We start from the raw sequence: 24,426 nt of genomic DNA, 5'->3' as shown, positions 1-24,426 counted from the left end.
TTGGGCCTTTGTATTTAATGCAATGCACAAGAGACTTCTATCTTGCCGGCCTTATCAGCAGGTGGCTATGGACAACACCCACGCCATAGGTCTCTCAGTTCTCCCAACTCACGAAGTTCTTGCGCTGAGGACACACACACACACACCCCCCCACACACACACACAACACACACACACACACACACACACTCATCATTGTTAAACACATACACACACTACCCACACACACACACACACACACACACACACACACATACACACACCACGCACACACACACACACACACATCATCATTGTTAGCACACACACACACAAAACCCCTTCTCTTAGGCTGAACATCTGAAGACAGAGAACCCGACTCAGAGCCAATGCAATGGAGGTGACCTCGACCAACTCATCAGGACCAATCAGAAGATCAGAACTACTAGAATCAACCTACTTTATTTTATTGTATAAAATGTCAGCACACAATGTGTTAGCGTCTCTCTCAGATATCTCCCTACGAGATTGGACAACGGGTCCTGCACGCTATTCTCAGATATCTTTACCTCTAAATAAACTGCCTTATATTATACAATTATCCACCTTGTCCAAAAGTCTCTACTTGGTCTCCGTTCTCCAGTAAACTTGTGATCATCAACAAAATTGGTAGCAGAGGGATGGTTTTCTAACTCTGATCCCGGTCCATAAAAGTTGATAGAGACAGGAGACAAGTAAGAGACGGATCTGAAAGGACGGGTGACCTATCACCGCAGGAGCAGCCGGAATCCAGCTCGCCTCAGGAAACCGATCTAGACGGCCGTCAATACAAAGGTAAGCAGAACCTGTTAAAACAAAATCTGCATATTGTATTGTAGGATAAACCAAATTATGATCAGTAGTACTGGGCGTGAGTATGGATTACTGTTAAATTTATAACATATCTATTATGACTCAAAAGGCACATATGTAAAGATATCTGAATTCTTTAGGTTTTTACTGTTGAAATGTGACTCTAGAGAGGAGTCTAGTTACAGAGGTTGTGGTTCACGAGAGACGGACCCTTTTATTTTTACTGTTGAAATGTGACTCTAGAGAGGAGTCTAGTTACAGAGGTTGTGGTTCACGAGAGACGGACCCTTTTATTTTTACTGTTGATATCTGAAATCTTAGGTTTTTACTGTTGAAATGTGACTCTAAGAGAAGAAGTCTAGTTACAGTGGTTTTATTTTCTGTTGAATTGCGGCTTTCTAGTGAGGAGCCTATTACAGAGGTTTTGGTTCGCGCGATGGACCCTTTTATTTGATCCACAAGAGAAGGATCTGGTGACTTGATAAAAAAAGATTCAGATAGTCGGGTTGAGTTAATTCCGGAGAATCCAAGTCCAGAAAAGGTTCTCCGACTAGACGCCAGTTGAATGGTTTAAACGACTGGGAGTCTCTTTGAGAGAATCAAACAAAAATAAAAATAAAAATACAAGTTCAGATAGTCGGGCAATTGGTTGACGTGGCACTCAACTATATGTACCGGGAGGAACTCAAACTGAATTCGTGTGTTGATGCTGATATGTAATGAAAAATGTAATTGTTGAAATGATAACCTGAATGTTGTGTAAGATTGGCCGTTTCATGAGCTACTAACTAGTTGATAACTTTTAAGAGGACCACCGAGTCCTATTTTGCCTGTTATTAACAGCGCTGCGCTAAAAGCTGACTTGAACTTTTTCCCTCTTGTGGTGTTGGTATTTCCATAATTCCTAGAATTAGATTGATAATTATTTTGGAAGCGCTTCGAGTTTGTTAATATATTGTTCCAAAAGGGCGATTCTGATACCTTTTGGGGAAAATATATAATAACTCGAATACCTGAAAAAAACAATAATAACTTTTTGCCAAATAATTCCTAAAATTAAATTGATAATTATTTTAGAGCGCTCGAGTTTGCTAATATATTCTTCCAAAAGGGCCGATTCTGATACCTTTTGGGAAAGTGTATAATAGCTCGAGTACCTGAAAGACAACAATAATTTTTGCAAAATAATTCCTGGGATTAAATTGATGATTGTTTTGGGAGCGCTCGGGTTTGTTAATGTATTGTTCCAAAAGGGCGATTCTGATACCTTTTGGGAAAATATATAATAGCTCGAATAACTGAAAAACAATAATAACTTTTGCTAAATAATTCCTAAAATTAAATTGATAATTATTTTGGGAGCGCTTGAGTTTGTTAATATATTGTTCCAAAAGGGCGGTTCTGATACCTTTTGGGAAAATATATAATAATTCGAATAATTGAAAAACAATAGTACCTTTTGCAAAATAATTCCTAATAATAAATTATTGAAAAATTCCTTTGTGTACGAGGGTGGGACATCAGAGATAAGTCTCAGTCAGCGCCAAGAATACATTGCTGATTCGCCAGTCACGGGCTAAGAGCACCAAGATAGTCTAATAAACTGTATAACCATGGCAACCACTACCGGTCCCAAAACTCAAATTTAATGAATATCTAGATCAAAAATACAGGATAGAGCGGGAGGGAAAGAACAGTATAAGACAGTAAAGAAAGTGTGGGAGGGAGTGAAACTCAAATGGACACAGGCAGGTTACTTTAGGTGGGGTGCCCCGTCTAAAGCGGCAACTCACCTCTATGTAGAAAGGACTAGAGGTGGCAGTTGAGAAAGCCGAGGAAGAGCTGAGAATAGGGACATGGGCAATAGTGGAGAGCAGGAGGGTGCAACCAAAGAAAACAGATACGATGTGTGTGGCCACTGAAGCAGCTTCCCCAGAGGCCAGTACCAGCACCACTCCTGGCCCCACCTCACTATACAGCCTAACAGGCACCATGACTTTGGCCCACAACCACGACCATCCCAGCAGGCACTCTTCACCATTAGTCCTCCAAGAGGAGGGAACTACCTGTGTACAATTGTGGAGGAGCTGGACATTTTAGGCGTGATTGTAAGGAACACCCACAATTTAACCATCAACCCCAATGGAGGGGAAGAGGCAGAGGTACACCACAATGGAGAGGTAGAGAAGGGAGGACCCCACAATACCAGACTCAATGGAGACGGCCAAGGCCACAAGGTAATGGGGGCCTGTTACAATTGTCATCAATATGGACACTCTGTCAGATGGTGTCCATTACCACCTAGTCCGCAACTGCAACACTGGCTGGCAAGGTAGAGGTTATGCCTTCAGATCAAGAGGAGGCCCAAGACCGATGTACCAGCCACATGCTGCCCTACCAGCATATAACCACCCACAACAAGACCCAAACCAACAGCCTAACCAGCAGCCAGCTCCCACCTTCCAGGGCATGTCAGACGAATATCCTCCCTGGCCCTGAAGCTGCCCACCACCACAGAACGGGAATGGGGGTCAGCATTTTCCCACTCCACACTGAACCAACTGTCATGTGTGAAGTGGAGGGAGTTACCCACCAATTTTGGTAGATACAGGATGTACGTACTCTGCCATAAGATCCTCGTCAACCACTCTCTTCGAATCAATACAGGTGGTGGGGGTATCAGAACACCAAGCACAAAACAAGACCATACCATTGCTCTTCCAATGGGGCCCTTCCAATTTGAAGCATCAATTCCTATATTGTCCCAACTGTCCAATCAACCTATTAGGAAGGGACCTATTGTGCAAACTGAAATGTTCAATCTACCTTACGAAAAGGGTGTGGAGGTTTCCATTGATCCCATTACCTCTACACCAGTTCATCCAGTTAGGGTGCTGATGCTACCCATCATCCCAACCCCAGTGCTCTCCTTGACCCAAGAAATATACTGGTTGAAGTGCATCGAATCCGGCCAAGGAACCCCTGAGGTTCAATTCCAAGTTCAACCAGCTGAGACAACTCATTTACACATTTCACCCATACAAGACTCCTCCTCAAGCTGAAATCCACTGTACACTTAATGTGACTGACAATGATGCAACCCATATACCGATGACTGGGATGAAAACATAGATGCACCTGACACCAACAATCAGATGTTGTACCATAGTGTGTGGACAAGAAGGAGTGGCTGCTCCGGTTATCCTACCTTCCCATTTGAAATCCTGGTACCTACGCGAAGAATCTGCTCCCCATGTTACACTGGCAGTTGGAAACGGTTTTGAAGCAAGGAGCCTTGGGCCTATGATCAGAAGAGCATCCAAACTCCAGTGGGAACCCACCCAAACTCCAGGAATAACCAAAGCCACCACTGAGAACATGTGGAGGTTTATGACAGTTGACACAGAGGAACATTGCCTTCCTGAACGTTTGACTCTCCCAAGACACCATGGTAAACACACAGACCACCCTCATCACAAGCACTGCTTTCCACCATTGATGAAGGCATATGGACACACACCCCATTTGATGTTGGACAACTACAGGTGGAACCAGTCACCATCACCTTACTCAACCCTGATCAAATTCCTATCTACCAACACAGTACCGTCTGAAACCTGAACAGACCAGGGGGGATCAAACCAACCATAGATGGGTTGTTGGGAGCTCGGTGTCATATATCGCACTGTGTCTCCATGGAACACACCAATCTTACCAGTCTTGAAAGCAGGAGGCGAAACATACCGGATGGTACAAGACTTCCGAGCAGTGAACGGCGTCACTGCACCCATTGACCTACCTGTCCCTGACCTCATACACTGAGTAATCTCTCACCAAAACACCAATACTTCACCGTTGTATCTGGCAATGCCTTCTTCAGCATTCCCACTGGATGAGGCTTCACCGCTCTCTTTGCCTTCACATATGAACATCAACAGTATACGTATTCGAGTTCTTCCACAGGGTTAGCAGGTGTTCTCCCGGAATCTTCAATCATATCTTGAAGACACACCTGGCCGAATTGAAAATCCCTGAAGGAGTGATACTCATCCAATATGTAGACGACCTTTTGCTGGGGGCTCCCACATCTGATCTCTGTCTACAAATGACAAAAACCCTACTTGACTTCTTGGCTGAAAAAGCTACAAGGTCAAATGAGCAAAGTCCAGTCCTGTCGCAGAACTGTCCTTTTCCTTGGCAGAGAAATCTCAGGAGAAGGTGCTGGTCTCCTGAAATCCCACCGAGATTCCACTACTCCATCATCCACCGTCCCATCACAGTGTCAGGCATGTTGTCCTTCCTGGGGTTGACAGGGTACAGCCGTACCCACATCCCTGACTACACATCCAGGACTGAACCACTGAGAGAAATAGTGAGAGAAGCAGGACCAAGAAACTTACACATCCTCACTTACCTGGACACCTGAAGCATCAACAGCATTTGCTCTCTAAAAACCGATCTCTCGGTGGCAGCAGCTCTGACAGCACCCGACTACAAAAACAAATTTCATCTTGATGTTTCTGAAAAGGAGGGGTTCACTTCTTCCATCCTTTTTCAGAAACAAGAGGGGGAGAGAAGAGTACTGATGCATCATTCCTCTAAGTTGGACCATATTGAAGCAGGTCAGACAACATGTTCCAGGTACGTAGCTGCAGTGGCAAGCTATTGAAAAACCGCCCACCTGGTAATGTGCCACGAAATTGGAAATCCATACTCTACCATGGGGTTGCAGCATATCTGATGAGCAAGGAATTCACGTTCAGCGCTGAAAGAAAGAACAAAATCCAGAATAAATGCACCCAATCACATTACTTTTGTCAACACCGACAAAAACACGGCAGACGCACTCAATGCAGAAGAAGGGTTGGCACACTCCTGCGAAGAGAGGGCGGCACAGGAACGAAACTGCGACCAGACTTGGGAAACGAACCCCCTACCAATCCTGGATCTATGGTTGTACACCGATGGATGCTGCTATAGAGGAGAAGGAGGGAACATAGCAGCATATGCAGTGGTGCAGCAGCTTCCAGACGGGTCACACGTGACCCTGGAATCAGACATCATCCCACAACCTGCCTCAGCCCAACTAGCTGAGATCATTGGTTTGACTCAAGCCCTGGAAAAGGCTGAAGGAAAGACTGTGAACATCTACACTGACTCAGCATATGCTCATGGAGCAGTCCATACAGATGGACCACAATGGGTCAGACGTAACTTCACCACAACAGGAAACCTTCCGATCAAACACAAGGCAACAAATGGAGAGACTGATAAAAGCAGTCTCACTACCTGAGCAGGTGGCCATCATGAAGTGCAAAGGACATCAGCAACTCAAGAACAAAGTCAGCGAGGGAAATGACGCAGCTGACAAAGCAGCCAAGAAAGCTGGGGGCTACACTCCAAGACAGATGGTGCTGCAGACTCAACCAGCTAGAACAGAACTGACAGACCAACACATAAAGGAACTACAATTCACAGCGGGCCCGTATGAGCACTTTCGGTATGGGGACAGATGGGAGCCACCAAAGGACCTGATGAACTTTGGAGATGCCATGACGGCAGGTTGGTGGCCCCAGCTAATCTCTGTCCCGAGCTGATACGTGAGGCTCATGGGCCCACCCATGAAGGGAAACTCAAAACTTTACAGAAGGTTTCCATATTTGGTGGCACCCCACACATTAAGGACATGACAGACTTGTTTTGTGATGAGTGCAGCATTTGTGGCAGCCACAACCCAAAGAAACCTTTCAAACACCCATGGGTTCATACCCAGTACCTAATGCATGTTTTCAGGACATTAGCATAGATTACACTGACATGGGGGCTGATAATGTAACTAATGGGAAAAGGTACTTATTGGTAATGGTAGATCGATTCTCCAAATGGGTTGAGGGCAATACCAACAGCACGTGAGGATGCTAGGTCAGTTATTAAGTGGCTGCAGACTGAACTCATACCAAGGTATGGGGTTCCAAGACAAATTCGATCCGACAACGGGTCCCATTTCAGTAACCAACACCTGAGACAGGTGGAGAGAGGTTCGGCATTGTGCACAAGTTTGGGTCTGTGTACCGCCGCAATCTCAGGGCCCCGTGGAACGTGCCAATCAAACTTTGAAGGCTAAGATAGCCAAGGTATGTGCAGGTTCAAAGTTGACGTGGGTTGAAGCTCTGCCCCTGGCGTTGATGGCCATGAGAGCCTCTCCAGGAGCAGGCACCCATCTCTCTCCACATGAGATTATGACTGGTAGAGTCATGCCTGGTCCACTAAGGGGAGGGAGGTCATATGCCCGCCCTTGATGTACAACAAATTGTAATGTCTGAATATGTGAGAAAACTAACGGAACTCTCTGCAGCTCTCCAGACAGATTCACAAGGTCCAAGAGGGAGCTGACGGGAGATCCGGCGCCGCTGAAGGTAAAGGTTGGCGACTGGGTAAGGATCAGGTTCACAAAAGACAGTGGCAAGATCCCAGGTGGACTGGACCGTACGAAGTGAAGGAGGTTACTTCACACTCAGTCCAGGTCAGGTAAATCAGGCGACCTTGGCACCACTTGACACATTGTACACTAGCACCAACTCCTTCCAGAACCCTGACTGAAGTCAGAAGTGATTTAATCACATTAAATTCGGATCAAATTCTCGACACAACACTATCTGAATATGTGGAGGAGACTCCCATCTTCAGATACTGGAGGGGGAAAGACAGAGGAGGGACAGACCACCATGGGAGAGACTGGGGTGCTCTGCTCCACTCCTTGTTTTGCTGATTGTAACTATTGGGGTTACTCTAGGAATCATACTCTGGTCAGTACAGCACATGACACAGACACCCATTACACCCACTAGTAAACCTAACGACACATTCAATGCCACAACCATACGTCCGACCAACCTGCACTCCGACACATTGAGCCCAGATCAGAATGTAAGCCACAGCCACCACGTAAATAAACGACAAGTTGTCTCTAACACCCTTTCCTGTGGGCCCAGACAATTGCATAGAAGCACCACATTATGTATACCCTTTAATGTTACCACTACTGCGACAGTGCCGTGGGTAGACTTCAGAGAACTTACCTACTACCGTGACTGGGACTGGTATATGACAGTGGGGTCACCCATAGCGATTGGACTTGGACAAACTTGGTATGTGAGACTAATTATGACTGGTCCAGTTGCACCTCTACTACATTAGGAAAACAATGGAGGAAACTCTTGACTTTGACAAAAACTCTAAAGGACTCAAATTTACTATCTATCCTGGTATTGCATTAGGCTGCCAGGACTTTAGACTTGCTCTTATGCAAGATGTACCACTGCACCAGTCCATTGGAATGTTCGAATTTGTCATATTAATAACACAAAAGCACAGGCTATTAATGAAAATGGTAATAAGAATAATTCTATTATTTTACTTACCACTCCACCTACTTTGGATGATGCAATCCTGACCGCTACAGGTGTCTCCGGCCTTTCTAACAACTGGCTCTTGTTGACTGAGGAAGCGGCAAAGGTGACTCATCAGAGTTGTGTGGTTTGTATGGGGGGCACGGCCATTGCTTCGCATTATCCCCTGCCGCCATTACGCCAGAATGCTTCCTGTCTGTCATGAAACATGACAACCCTTCCGCAAATTGTACACTATGGGACGTAGTTCATCCCTTTGGTTACTAAAGCAACTAAGAAACCAATTTTTTCCTATCAGGTGGCTAGAGCTAACTTTACCTGTGTTAATCTCACGAAAGGTCTACCATTGTTGGGTATGGTACCTGTTGGATGGTGTCGGTTTATCTATACGCCTAATGCTGAGTTTAAACCTGTTTCCAGGGCTGATGTCTGGTGGTGGTGTGGAGGCGTTCATCTGTTTGATGGACTGCCTGAAAATGCCACAGGCACCTGTGCACTAGTCTCTCTTTTGCTACCAATATATGTGTATCCAACAGGTGTTCAGGAGCTGGTGACCCATGTGTCTGACTTAATTCCTACCAGGACCAGGCGCGCTGTGGGCCCTACTCATGGGGACCCAACCTACATTGATGCAATTGGGGTCCCTAGGGGGGTACCAGATGAGTATAAATTGATTGACCAAGTAGCCGCAGGTTTTGAATCTTCATTTTGCTGGTGGTGCACGATTAATAAAAATGTTGACAGAATCAATTATGTCCATTTTAATGTTCAAAAATTAGGCAATTGGACACAACAAGGTTTTGAGGCGGTGCATGGCCAGTTGGCTGCGACCTCTCTCATGGCTTTCCAAAATCGTATTGCTGTCGACATGCTCCTGGCTGAAAAAGGAGGAGTATGTGCTATGTTTGGTGAACAATGTTGTACCTTTATTCCCAACAATACAGCCACAGATGGCAGCTTGACTGTCGCCCTGGAAGGGTTACGAACTCTTAATGGCAAAATAAAGAGCCACTCAGGGGTGGATACTTCAATGTGGGACTCTTGGATGGATGCGTTTGGTAAATATAAAACGCTTGTTTCTTCTATACTTGTATCCATCTCTGTTTTTGCTGCAATTCTAGTGCTTTGTGGATGCTGTTGCATTCCATGCATACGGACGCTGACAACCAGGATTATAACCACCGCTATTGATCCACATCCTGCAGATAACGGTCAGATGTTTCCTTTGCTTGCTATTGACGATGCTGACCAAGGATATCTGGATGATGAATAGCATTTAAGCTTTTTGTCACGTCTCTTGTGAGACGTGAAGAGGGGGAATGTAAAACTTTATCTTCTGATAAAGTTTTCCCTATTTTGCCAATTGCACTATTAAGCTTGTGTCACGTCTCTTGTGAGACGTGAAGAGGGGGAATGTAAAACTTTATCTTCTGATAAAGTTTTCCCTATTTTGCCAATTGCAGCATTTAAGCTTTTTGTCACGTCTCTTGTGAGACGTGAAGAGGGGGAATGTAAAACTTTATCTTCTGATAAAGTTTTCCCTATTTTGCCAATTGCAGCATTTAAGCTTTTTGTCACGTCTCTTGTGAGACGTGAAGAGGGGGAATGTAAAACTTTATCTTCTGATAAAGTTTTCCCTATTTTGCCAATTGCAGCATTTAAGCTTTATGTCACGTCTCTTGTGAGACGTGAAGAGAGGGAATGTAAAACTTTATCTTCTGATAAAGTTTTCCCTATTTTGCCAATTACACTGTTAGCTTGTGTCACGTCTTAAGTTTTCCTTCTTTACTGTTAGCTTGGTCACGCTCTGGGGAGACGTGAAGAGAGGGATTTGTCGTAGTAAATATATAATGTTATAGCTTGGTCTGACTAAAATCTTGTGCATGACCCATCTTGTGTTGGGCCTTTGTATTTAATACAATGCACAAGAGACTTCTATCTTGCCGGCCTTATCAGCAGGTGGCTATGGACAACACCCACGCCATAGGTCTCTCAGTTCTCCCAACTCACGAGTTCTTGCGCTGAGGACACACACACACACACCCCCCACACACACACACACACATCATCATTGTTAAACATACACACACATACACACACTCACACACACACACACACACACACACACACACACACACATACACACACGCACACACACACACACACACATCATCATTGTTAAGCACACACACACACAAAAACCCCCTTCTCTTAGGCTGAACATCTGAAGACAGAGAACCCGACTCAGAGCCAATGCAATGGAGGTGACCTCGACCAACTCATCAGGACCAATCAGAAGATCAGAACTACTAGAATCAACCTACTTTATTTTATTGTATAAAATGTCAGCACACAATGTATTAGCGCTCTCTCTCAGATATCTCCCTACGAGATTGACGAACGGGTCCGTGCACGCTATTCTCAGATATCTTTACCTCTGAATAAACTGCCTTATATTATACAATTATCCACCTTGTCCAAAAGTCTCTACTTGGTCTCCGTTCTCCAGTAAACTTGTGATCATCAACAACATAAAACTTGATGTGTAGGGGAAAGTTCTTATGGAGTAAATATAGCCTAACCTTATTCTTGCAACAGTAGACTAGGTGTGTTACGGATGAGGTGTAGCCTAGATGTCATGTACTAAGCCTTAAACATGTAGCCAGAGTAGGCCTAGGTCGAAACATAGGTTAGCCTACCTGAACAAGGGAAAAACGCAGGTCTTCGGATTGTGTCAAATTTTTTGCGCTTGCGGGCCATCAGGTGAAGTCTACAAATTCATTTGGCGAACAGTGGTGTCACATCACTTTCAGAGAGAACCACCGAGCCATTGGATGAACAATCAGATTAATTATCTGGTGGGACAGTAGGCCTGCCTAGGTAGTTCTTGGAAATCATGACAGTTCCCCAGAGACGGGAAAAGCAATGACAGATCCATTTTAAATGCTGACTTTCACAATATCTCATCCTCAAAACTATTAGGCCTATGCTTAATTGGTTGGCCCGTATACAGAATGTGCGCATCAACTGTGTTTGTGCTTCACTGAACTTAAAAAACTGCTGTTTTATGCTTAGCCAAAGATTTAATAGACTGTGTGATTAATTACTTTCCCATTGTTTTGGAATAATCTGTTGCTACATGCTATTTAGCTTACTTACATTATCAAGAGTTAATTGCACCCAAGAGCGCGCATCACAGGACCCCCTTTCACTTTCTTCATTCACAACCATCACGCCCCCTCCCTTCTCCACCCAGACTGTTTGCTAGGCTCCTTGACTCCAGAAACAGTTCGCAGTAAGAGGTTTAGCTGTTCTTATACTAACCAGAGAATCTGACGCATTAACCGTGGACACAGCACCGTGATTATTCCTTGTGGAAATATAGCTATTCCTCTATAAGGTAGGCAAGTATTCACTTAATAATGTATTATTTACTTCTGTTTAGGCTATTATTACGAAATTAAAACAGTTGTTTCCCAAGTAATTATGGCTGCAAGCGATTGTCACTTGTCCGTTATGTGTCCGAATATCTCTCACCTAAATTATAAGAAGAATATATTGGTTGTATTTCGCCTGCCTGCAAATTAGAAAACAGTTTATACCCCTGTTTGTTTAGTAACAACTAAATCTAAATTTGTTGAAATGACAGTCTTCACATGAGATGAGCAGTTTAAATGTGCGTAATTTGGTAACGGGTAGAATTAGATGTTTCAGAACCGCTGTCTGCATCTGATTATGATGGATCTAATATCTTAAGAAGATTACAAGCTTAATATATAGGGCGTATGATATAACAGGGTGTTCCACTACCAGAGGTGTCATCCAGTTTGAGCAACGCGACCCTCACAATGCTCTATCAAATAGATATAAAATAAATAATGTTGAAGAAGGCCACTTTAAATTCAGTTGTTTGCTATAAACGTGTTCGTACTTTTGTTTGGGTGTATTCCTTATAATCATATAATACTGTAGCCCACATCATCCCATTATTTACAGCATTATATAATAGCCCTCTGCTATACCCTAATCAATGGCCTCTTGAATAAACTTACATTTACATTTACGTTTACGTCATGTGTCCTATAGGCCTACAAACGTAGTACCTATGTATTACTCTCTTGGAAAATAATCGCGTTTAAAATTGCCGAGCTGTGTGTGTGGTTTAGCAGGTCTACAGTGGTAGCCTACCAAATAGTTAACTGGGGGGTGTCCGGAAATTGGATGATCTCAGAGCCTAACTATTACATAAGGCTTGTGTCGGTACAACCCACCCACTGGGCACACGTCAATTCAACGTATATTCCATGTTGGTTCAACATAATTTCATTGAAATGACGTGGAAACAACGTTGATTCAACCAGTATGGGTCTGAGTGATACTTTTACTCAAGGTCACAAGAACATGGGACCTTAATCACGACAAGAAATCAGAGCCTTTCTCTCTGCAATCTAATTTAAAACCCAGAAATCTGTTTTCCACAAGCCAGATGACAAAGTCATTACATTGGCCATACATTTCGATGCTTACGCATTACCTCATCAACATTGAACTGATTGAATTCACTGCTGGTTTGAGTAAATTATACGGTCTAGGTAGGCTACATAATATGCACAACATAAATGAATGATGCTAAAGTTGACAGGCAATAAGTTTGCGCAATAGTATTCCCTTTTCCAAAAACGGATGGATAATGTCTTACACCTACTGCAAAATACACTAGTAGAATTATTAATAGATTGGGCTTTGGGTTATTTTGTGTTTCTGGTTTTATTGCAAAAACACATTGATCACCAGGGGCCTGTTGCACAAAACTAGGATAAAGGATTAAGCCAGGATATCTTGGTGATCCTGGCTCAATTGATCCGTAATCCGGTTGCACTAAAGATGGATAGGGGGCAGGAGGATATGTTATGGTATAAATTACCATGGAGATTTATTCTGTGGAGCTAGCCTGCTCCAGACCAGGCTAAATTCCAGGATCTATTTAATCTCATCCCTAATGTCAGTCAGCAGTCACCACAAATGGAAACCAATAGTTATTTCACTGCTCACTATACATTGTTATCACATATAACTAGACCCACTGTCATTATTTAAACGTTTGTGATCATTAATTTCAATGATTTTGGATAAAAAATGATTTTTAGATGATGTTGCTATCATTAGATAATTTACAGTTTCCCATAGACTATAAGGCTATATATAAAATGATAGAATATTAGGGCCACAGAGGGGAAAAAAACACAAGTCATAATATTGTAACCAGTTGTTTTAAAGGAGGACAGTTGTTAAAATGACAGATGTGGGGCATTTCGTGAAATTGTACTTCAGTATGGTTTCATAAACAAAGACATGCTGATGTGCCAGAATATTAAGTATCACATTGTCATAAGTATCAAAACTGTAAAAACAATATGTAGCTTTTCTGCAGAAAGAACCATTCTCATAAATTTATGACTTTATCCTTTTTCTTCAGTGTGGCCCTAGTACTCTGTCATATAAACAAATACACATTCCATATGAATATAAAAACACAATGTGTAACATTATGTTCCTTTATTGAATAAGGACAAAACAAAGCAGGTAAACCATCAGCTCCTTTCGAAACTGAAGTCACAGTGACTCTACAAGATGGAAAGCACAGAATCCAAGCATATTATACAAAATGATACATACACATTCAAAGGTCTGTATATAACACACCCTGCATGTCTGCACACTAAAATAAATGCAGGATAAATCCATACACATCAACTGAACAGACAAATGAATGGATGCAGTAGCCTCCCTGCAGCCTTGTATTACACACAGTATACCGCACAAACATCATAAGAGGCCAAATTCGTAAAAAACGAACCCAAAAAACCCAAATTCCTCTGCCACCGCAGGACATATGTAACCAAAATTGAAAGCACACATACTAACTAAAATAATTCAACACATATTGGTCCCTCAGCAGCCGACCACTGTCGTCATCAGGGAAGATTGCCGGATTGTCCCAGTCCATGGCTGGTGGCACTCTGGGGGCCCTCTCCTTCCTCAGGCAGGCCACATTGTGGAGGACAGCACAAGCCACAGTAATATCACATGCCCTAACAGGGCTGACCCTTAATTTGTGAAGGCAGTGAAAGCGTGCCTTCAGGAGGCCAAAGGTCATTTCAACTCTGGCCCTGGTCCTGGCATGGGCATGGTTGTAGGCCTGCTGTGCTTCCTGGGGGTCTGTGAAAGGTGTCAGGAGAAAAGGCTGGCAGCCATACCCCCTGTCTCCCAGCAACACACCAGAGAATTCACCTGTCAACACAAAATCTCATCATTACTACCTCATAAACACAGTGATATTCTTGACACAGCCATGATGGTTATAAATAGGGGTTGTGTGGCTTACCTTGTGATAGGCACTGATAGATTTCAGAGGCCCGAAAGATTCTGGAGTCATGGACTGAGCCAGGCCATTTTGCCACAACATTGCTGATCACACAGTCAGCATTGCAGACCATCTGAAATCATAAGATGAGGAATATTACACCAATCAATGCACATCACTGGCAATGCAGAGTGTTCGTCAATGGACAATATCAAAAAGTTATGTTCACCTGAACATTAATGCTGTGAAAGGATTTCCTATTAACAAAATCGGCCTCATGGGCACCTGAGGGGGCTTTTATCCTTATGTGTGTGCAGTCCACTGCACCAATGACATTGGGGAAACCTGTCACACAAAGTAATGAGTATCCTACTATGTGTTAACAGTTGTCCTGTAATTTGTAGATCCTCTTACCTGCAATCCTATAGAACTCCTCTTTGATGTCACAGAGTCTTCTGTGGCCAGGGAAGGAGATGAAGACATCTGCTAATGCTTTGATAGCCAGACACACACTCCTTATTGTGCGGCAAATTGTGGCCTTGTTCAGCTGTTCTGCATCCCCCACTGAGTACAGGAAGGCTCCACTAGCAAAAAAGCGCAAGGCCACACAAACCATTTGCTCCACACTCAGTGCATGGCTCCGTGCAGTGCGGTGCTTAATCCTGGGACCCAGTAGTCTGCATAGATACCTGATGCCATCTGCAGAAAACCTGTATCTTTCCTATAGATGGTCATCAGGGAAGGCCAGTGGGTCCAACCGGTCCCTGAAGACCCTTTCTCGCCTGAAGGCTCTCCTCAGCACAAGTGCTTCTTCATCCACCACATCTCGCACGAATGGGCATGCCATTGTCAGAGCAGAAAGGAACACACAATTTTGGGCCTTCATATAGGCTAGTGGCCACACCTGGTGCTGGGGGGTGGGCAAAAGAGGGCGATGCCTTATAACGATGACTTGGTTGTACTGATTGCTGGGAAAATAAAAAAACCCTTAGAAAGATGCCACCGTCCTGTGTGCTCACAATAAGAGCTCATATGTCATGGCTCACTTGACTTTACGAGAATATACCTAATTTTTATTTTGAGCTGTGTCATCTTCTTGGAGCTGGGGGAGGAAAGAAAAATAATGATTAATACATTTGTGTTACAGTTAGCATACAGTGTACATTGAAGGCATATCTCACCTCCCTCTCAAGTTTTTTTATTTCAAGGTCCAGTTTCCTAATTGTCCTCTTTTTTATTTCGGACTCCAGTGCAAGATTTTCCATCTTTTTTCTTCTTGTACTGAATGTCTATGTCTGCCAGTTCTATTTGGCGCCGGAGGTGGTTGCCATACAACTTTCTGATAGCTTGTGAGCTCTGTGAACACAATACAATTAGCGCAGCTGGAATTTGGCAGGATGTGGTGTCCTTTTATTAATACGCACTATGTTGCCAGGCTGGTTTTCCCACTGTATAGCATCTGGGTCCTGTAAAATAAATTAGATTTTTTGATTTTGATGAGGACTCCTCACCATTGTAGAGTAAATAGTACTTTCACAGTCTTAACATGATACCTCATGCCTTCTGGAATCCAGAGAGATGGTCTCCCTCCTCATCATCGTCTCCATCATGTGCTGTTGCTGCTGCACTGGGGCCTTCACCCTATCACATTTAATCGGATTCATATTGAAGCTAGTAGACAAGACATGCCAGGCCTACAGTATGCCTTTGATGGAGTACTCACTGGATCAGCATCGTCTGGTGCTTGTGCTGGTGGCTCTAACAGGAACACAGTGCTGCCAGACACTGCAAGGCAATAGGTAAACCAAAGTCAGACAGTCCAAATTGATTCAATATGAATGTGGTTGTATCCCATGTAGAGATGGAAGGACATACCTTGAATGAAGCGGTGGCATCTTGGGAGGAACCTATGCTCGTTCTCTTTCCCCCAGGGATCCCCTCTAAGACGGGCCTGCCTTTATTTAGCTCCAAGGCCATGTCCTCTGCTGGGGTAAGGTCAGCCTTTGGTGACCCACCACCCGTGCCTTGTCTGTGGGTATTCTTTTTCACTGCTAAAACAGTACAGACAATGTGTGAGCAGGCACCTTCTGGGTACAATATATGCTTGTGCTTTGTTAAATATTAGTCAGGGACCATACCATTCTGCAGAATGTTCTTGTATTTGATTTTGACCTGCTGCCATGTCCGTTTTGGCCCGTTCATGTTTAATCTACACACACACACACACACACACACACACACACATTTAATGGAGTCACACTGCAAAAAATTACTTGGTATTTTTGTCTTGTTTTCAGTAAAAATATCAAAAAAATGTATCATAGCTTTTATACAGTGTGATGGAGTTACTTTACACAATTTCACTCATATCTGCAGTGCATTTCAATTAAAAAATTTAACCGTTTCATAATTACAGTACAACTGCATTTTTGGAGATGTGAATTAAATATTTGAATTGTAATTGTGATGTTTCAGCGGAGCGGTGAGTGTGTAATTGTGCACTACTTACGCATTCAGGCGGTCTGCAATACTTTGCCACGCTTTTTCTCTTTGCTTTATCACTGTGGCGGTGTTGCCTTTCTTCTTAATTATATCTTTTACCTCCTCGTATGCCTCCATGAGGATTTGTGCTTCCGACGGGGAAAAGTACGCGGCTCTAGTTGCCATGGTAAATCAGTTAATCTGTGATCTGTGGCGGGGTCTATTTGAGTGAGCCGTGAGCGCGCACCTATCCAGGATTGGTTTCACCTGGCTTAATGAATCCGTGTCTGCTCATCCTGGCTTGGTCTTTGTGCAACCAATTAAGCCTGACGCACATGTTTTGGCTTCATTGAGCTCAGCTGAGTCATTTATCCCGGATGTCTTAATTCTACTTTTGTGCAACAGGCCCCAGAAGACAGAAAAACTAAGCAAAAGGTAAACCACATGACGCAAGACGCATTCTGATTAGGGGACTACGTGCCATTAGGATGGCCGAACTAGGAGTTTCAGGACAAGGAGTGATTCACAACTTCTTAATAGGCACTTTCCTTGGTCGGCTAGAGATGTAACAAGAGTGCGGAAATGGCGGTATAATGGTATAACCTGTTCATACACAACGCAAATGGAGACCATATGTGGCAGAAAGAAACTACAAAGGTGTTTGACTTGAATAATTATGTTACAAATATGTCCAGGAAAATAATAACAAAATATATAATTAAAAACAATATTTTAAAGGCCCAGTGCAATCAAAAACGTGATTTTCCTTTGTTTTATATATATTTCCACACTATGAGTTTTTGGAAATATACTGTGACATTCTGAAAAGGATGATAATGCCATTTTAGTGTAAGAGCTGTTTGAAAAGTTTTCCCCTCCCCACTCAGACCACTCCCAAAATTCTTGCTTGAGAAATTGCTTTTTGCTAAGAAGCAATTTGTGTTTCTTTTTGACCATTTTAATTGAAACAATCACAGTAAGGTACTTAATTGTTACCCAGAAATGATTTGATATTGACATTTTTCAAAAATGGCTGCATTGGACCTTTAATTAACCCCATTAACAATATTTAGGCATATCTGTCACTTTTGTGATGAGTAAATCAACATTTTTGTCAGTTTTCATCCAGCTGTCTTATCATTAGTCTGTGTGTGTGTGTGTGACTGTGTGTGACTGTGTGTGTTTGATCAAACTTCCTCTGTGATGGAATTAGGGTAAATCCCTCACCATAAATAGGTGAGGAGCAGGGCCCAGGGCCTTCTGAATGAAGAGTGGAGCAGGACAGGATTATAGCATTGTCATGCAGCACCAGGACTTTCAGCATGCATGGGCCAGCCCAGCACTGGCTACCGACTGGCTGCGGTACCCCTATTGTGTTTGTCAAACAGCATGTTTATAGATTCACTTCCCTGCATATAATCTGCCAGACACATAATAGAGATAGAAGGGTGAAATGTTGTTTACTTCCAACTCAAGAAGGAGCATTCAATCTCTCTGTCTGTCTCAGAGAATAGTAGGCTGTTTGTATCTTATCTGAGGGTGTGTCACGCAAATGGTATAGTCCCATTGCCAGGGCAATCTTTCACTATCAGCCCCCATCTGACTTCACTACTCAGTGACACAATGCCTTGTCACAATGTGGCCAACGACTCTGTGGTCAATTAACAGTGTGAAAACCATCACCAACAAGTCTCAACACCTCTCCTCTTATAAAGATCTCAAGCAGCTTCATATGTGAAGCTCGTGTTAAAATTAACATGACGGTTAGAGATGCCAGGAGTCGACTGGCTGCGGTAGAAAATGTGTAACATTTCAACACATATCAAGTTAGACAACAGTACAATAACTCATGAAAGATATGATTCATACACAAATCCCCTCAAGCCTTATGAGACATTGAAATAGTTTTAACTTTTAAATGCATGACTCATGATGAAGAAGGTTTTCATAACAGAACAGTTGACTGGAATATAAGATGATGGCTAGATAGGCGTAAAGACCTAGGGTTGGTGGGGATTCCATTAACTGAGATGATTAACGATAATGTCATCAGCTGAATGCAGTCAGCAGTATTATCAGCTTAGAGCACAGCTGTAGAACTACACTACATGACCAAAAGTATGTGGACACCCGCTCGTCAAACTTCTCATTCCAAACCTCGCTTTGTGCACAGGGGCATTGTCATGCTGAAACAGGAAAGGGCCTTCCCCAATCTGTTGCCACAAAGTTGGAAGCACAGAATCATCTAGAATGTCATTGTATACTGTAGCGTTAAGATTTCTCTCCACTGGAACTAAGGGGCCTAGCCCGAACCATGAAAAACAGCCACATTGAAAGTCACTGAGCTCTTCAGGAAGGCCATTCTACTGCCAATGTTTGTCTATGGATATTGCATGGCTGTGTGCTCAATTTTATACACCTGTAAGCAACAGGGTTGGCTGAAATGGCTGAATCCACTAATTTGAAGGGGTGTCCACATACTTTTGTATAGTGTATGATCAGCGGGAATAAAGATGCTATGCAAAAGACCACAGATCATGATGAGCAACTCGTGATTTTTTATGTCTGTCATCCAAATGGACTTTGAAGAAAAGGACTACAGTTAACATGCATTTAAATGCTTGTTAGTGTAATGTGCATACAGCTCTGGAGAAGAAAAGCGTTAGTTTTGTATGTAAGGTGTTAGTTTTGTATGTAAAGTGTTAGTTTTGAAGGTTAATCTCTCTTGCTCCCTCAGTATGTATGCAGCTGAATAATACACTATGTTTTTCTCAGCAACGGAACCACAAAGAGGCCCTGATAACAGGTTACCACACAGGGAGACGCACACAAAATCCTTGGCAAATTGTGTTTCCACAAAAGTCTAGCAAGTCCTTGGAATGCGCAACGAATTCCAGAGGATGTATGATTAACTGTGGGATTCACTGCAACACCCCACACAAACCTCAAATCAGCACTCATCATCTACCATGTAAAACTAAAGGCATTTTTGGGTGGTTTCAGCCAGTCCCCCTCAGCAAACACAAAGATTCTTGAAGTGTTTCCCCTTATATTTCTGTCCTCTGGCTCCAAGGTTGTAAATATCTTTCTCTGTCTTTCTCTCTGTTGCTCCACAGACCTCCAAGACTAGCGTTTTGATGTCACATTCCCAAAGCAACTGAGCCCCGTCAGAGAATCAGCAGACATAAAGGCAGCCAAAGGATTCTTCATCTTCAGAGAGGCTAAAGGATAAGGAAGAAGGGAGGCTTTGAAGCTGGAACACCCACCACCCTTATTGAATAATGGTGACTTTTTGAGAGTGCGTTGATCTCAGGTCAAGGCCTACATGCCACTGTGATCACCAAGAAGCGGACAAAGGAAAAAAAAATAATAATTAAAAGGAGGTGCAAATCTCATCACTGAGAGACGATCCCCTCACACACTGAATTCTGGGAAACATGCCAGCCAAGACGCCCATGTACTTAAAGACTACCACACCCAAGCGGGGGAAGAAGCTCAAGCTGCGAGATGACCTGTCCAGTGACATGATTAGCCCCCCACTAGGGGACATGCGCCACAGTGCCCATGTCGGGCCGGAGGGGGAGGGCGACATGTTCGGAGACGTGGGCTTTTTGCAGGGCAAGATGGACATGTTGCCCGCCCTGAATTGCTTACCACGCTCCCACAGTATGGAGAGGCAGCAGGATGAAGCCTACCCCATGAACGACAAAGGACCCAACCACTCTTGTAACAACCACCGCAACCCCTACCACCACTCCACCAGCCTGCTGAAGAGCACCATCTCCATGCCTGTGTTCATCGCCCCCGAGCAGGCCCCGCCCAAGCCGCCTCGGCTCCACCTGGAGGACTCGACCCCCCCGTCCCAGCAGCAACAACACCAACTTCAGCCGAACAACCATAACCACAACCACAACAACCAGCAGCAGCATCACTCCATGTCTGTGTGTGACCAGGGTGTCGGCTGCTACATGGACCCCTGCCACGACCGTAGCTACTCTGCCTCCTTCAGGCACCTGGTGCCCTCCCACGGCTCCTTCTCAGAGGTCTCCTCAGAGGACTCCATGTCAGAGAGCTTTGGCCCCCTGGACCCTCGGAGGGGGCTGAGCCTGGATTCAGACGCTGGCCTGAGCAATGAGGACCTGGGGAGTGAGCGGAGTGAGTCGCCCACCGTGTGCCCTAGGTTCTCTCCCGGTGTCTCCCGCTCAGAGTCCCTGATGGGCTTGGATCTGGACCTGGGGCCGTCCATCCTGGAGGACGTGCTGAGGATCATGGACCGCTACAAGAGCGTTGATGACCGCTGTGAGTTGTGAGCAGATGGGGGGGGAAAGGGGATTAGACACTGCTGTGCAATGAGGTGTCTGGGACACTTTTTTTTTGCCACCCTCCATATAGCCTAATGATGATTGGGCTGGTCCAACAAACAGACAGAGACAGAGGATAGTGCCAGGACTGACAGGCTAAAAAGCCTGGGACTTAAGACGCTGGAACTGTGGGGCTATGTAATTTCCAGACTGGAAACACAGCAACTTCAGAACCAACCATTTGTCTTTTGATATTCAGATTCACAATGGGGGAGAGACAATCATTTCTCCCACCCAAATGTTGTCTACATTTTCGCAGACTATCATTTTACATGTTTTTCAGCATTTAACTATTGTTAGGGCACATAATTCATACTTTACTAACTCCCTAAGTAAGCTCGGTAGATTTTTATTTTACCATTATTTAACTAGGCAAGTCAGTTAAGAACAAATTCTTATTTACAATGACGGCCTACACCGGCCAAACCCGGACAACGCTGGGCCAATTGTGCGCCGCCCTATGGGACTCCCAATCATGGCTGGTTGTGATACAGCCTGGAATCGAACCAGGGGGTCTGTAGTGACGCCTCAAGCACTGAGATGCAGTGCCTTAGACCGCTGCGCCACTCGGGAAGATGAAATGTAGTTGCCTGAAAATACAATTAATATACTTAAGAAGCCTGCAAGGTTTGTGCTTTTGTGTTATTTTTTGTTTATTGTTGATATTCTTCCAGGCACACATTTTTTAAAATTCTGTATGTACATCTGATTGAATTTTACTGTTCTATGTCAGGACAATACTATCAAGCAGGTAGCTTAGTGGGTAAGAGCGTTGTGCCAGTAACCGAAAGGTCGCTGGTTCTAATCCCCAAGCCAACTAGGTGAAAAATCTGTCGATGTGCCCTTAAGCAAGGCACTTAACCCTGATTGCTCCTGTAAGTCGCTCTGGATAAGAGCGTCTGCTAAATGACTAAAATGTAAATCTAAGACTGGAGTATGCTATGTACTAGGTTCCATCTAGTGGCAGATGTAAGAATGACACACAAAGTGCAACAGTTCTAGCAGGGTGAAAACTGAGGTCAACATTTTGTTTCGTGGGGGCTAATGTGCATTAGAATCAAAGTATCAGAAATGTACAGCTTCTTCAAAATCCTTTAATTGTAGTGGAATGACGAGAGAAGGTTTCTCTTTTGTAACAGCTGTGCAATTTGTGCACTTGCATCGAATCCTTCAGCATTTTCTTCTATTGTGTTGTTATATTACAGTGTATTTCCAATTGTTATGTATATAACTAATGTATTAAATAAATATGGAAATTAGATGCTGTTTCATTGTATCATTCCTTTCTTTTATATATATATATGTATACACTACTATTCAAAAGCTTGTTTTTGAAAGAAAAGCAATGTTTTGTCCATTAAAACATCAAATTGATCAGAAATACAGTGTAGACATTGTTAATGTTGTAAATGGCTATTGTAGCTGGAAACAGCTGATTTTTTAAATGGAATATCTACATAGGCGTACAAAGGACCATTATCAGCAACCATCAGTCCTGTGTTCCAATGGCACGTTGTGTTTGCTAATCCAGGTTTATCATTTTAAAAGGCTAATTGATCATTAGAAAACCCTTTTGCAATTATGTTAGCACAGCTGAAAACTGTTGTGCTGATTAAAGAAGCAATAAAACTGGCCTTCTTGAGACTAGTTGAGTATCTGGAGCATCAGCAATTGTGGGTTCGATTACAGGATCAAAATGGCCAGAAACAAATAACTTTCGTCTGAAACTCATCAGTCTATTCTTGTTCTGAGAAATGAAGGCTATTCCATGTGAGAAATTGCCAAGAAACTGAAGATCTCGTACAACGCTGTGTACTACTCCCTTCACAGAACAGCGCAAACAGTCTCTAACCAGAATAGAAAGAGGAGTGGGAGGCCCCGGTGCACAACTGAGCAAGAAGACAAATACATTAGAATGTCTAGTTTGAGAAACAGACTCATCACAGGTGCTCAACTGGCAGCTTCATTAAATAGTACCCGCAAAACACCAGTCTCAATGTCAACAGTGAAGAGGCGACTCCGGGATGCAGACCTTCTAGGCAGAGTTGCAAAGAAAAAGCCATATCTCAGACTGGCCAAAAAAAAAAAAAAAAAAGATTAAGATGGGCAAAAGAACACAGACACTGGACAGAGGAAGATTGGAAAAAAGAGTTATGGACAGACAAATCGTAGTTTGAGGTGTTCGGATCACAAAGAAGAACATTTGTGGGACGCAGACCGAATGAAAAGATGCTGGAGGAGTGCTTGATGCCATCTGTCAAGTATGGTGGAAGCAATGTGATGGTCTGGGGGTGCTTTGGTGGTGGAAAAGTGGGAGATTTGTACAGGGTAAAAGGGATCTTGAAGAAGGAAGGCTATCACTCAATTTTGCAACGCCATGCCACATACCCTGTGGACGGCGCTTGATTGGAGCCAATTTCCTCCTACAACAGGACAATGACCCAAATCACAGCTCCAAACTATGCAATAACTATTTAGGGAAGAAGCAGTCAGCTGGTTTTCTGTCTATAATGGAGTGGCCAGCACAGTCACCGGATCTCAACCCTATTGAGCTGTTGTGGGAGCAGCTTGACCATATGGTACGTAAGAAGTGCCCATCAAGACAATCCAACTTGGGGGAGGTGCTTCAGGAAGCATGGGGTGAAATCCCTTCAGATTACCTCAAGAAATTGACAACTAGAATGCCAAAGGTCTGCAAGGCTGTAATTGCTGCAAATGGATCATCCTTTGACGAAAGCAAAGTTTGAAGGACACAATTATTATTTATATTAAAAATCATTATTTCTAACCTTGTTAATGACTACATTTCCTATGCATGTTGCTATATTTCCTATTCAAACTAATTTAATGTATGTTTTCATGGAAAACAAAGACATTTCTAAGTGACCCAAACTTTTGAACGGTAGTGTGTGTGTGTGTGTGTGTGTGTGTGTGTGTGTATATATATATATATATATATATATATATATATATATACTAC

At 43.5% G+C, this 24,426-nt stretch overlaps 1 protein-coding gene across 1 annotated transcript; it reads left to right on the top strand.

Annotated features, from left to right (window-relative positions):
• The first annotated feature begins 11,518 nt into the window (after nt 1-11,518).
• LOC121564264 (cdc42 effector protein 3) lies at nt 11,519-21,881 on the top strand. The gene is made up of 2 exons (XM_041875706.2): nt 11,519-11,640; nt 20,202-21,881. Exon 2 carries the CDS (start codon nt 20,523-20,525, stop codon nt 21,393-21,395), a length of 873 nt encoding a protein of 290 aa, XP_041731640.1. The 5' UTR covers nt 11,519-11,640; nt 20,202-20,522; the 3' UTR covers nt 21,396-21,881.
• Nucleotides 21,882-24,426: the final 2,545 nt, after the last annotated feature.

The sequence above is a fragment of the Coregonus clupeaformis genome, unplaced genomic scaffold (genome assembly GCF_020615455.1).
Source record: "Coregonus clupeaformis isolate EN_2021a unplaced genomic scaffold, ASM2061545v1 scaf4542, whole genome shotgun sequence".
Lineage (NCBI taxonomy): Eukaryota > Metazoa > Chordata > Actinopteri > Salmoniformes > Salmonidae > Coregonus > Coregonus clupeaformis.
The sequence above is the reverse complement of the archived record's forward strand: the minus strand, read 5'-3'. Positions and strand labels throughout refer to the sequence as shown.

Coding starts and splice junctions, on each gene's coding strand:
- LOC121564264 (XM_041875706.2), top strand. CDS start 20,523: ATGCCAGCCAAGACGCCCATGTACTTAAAGACTACCACACCCAAGCGG.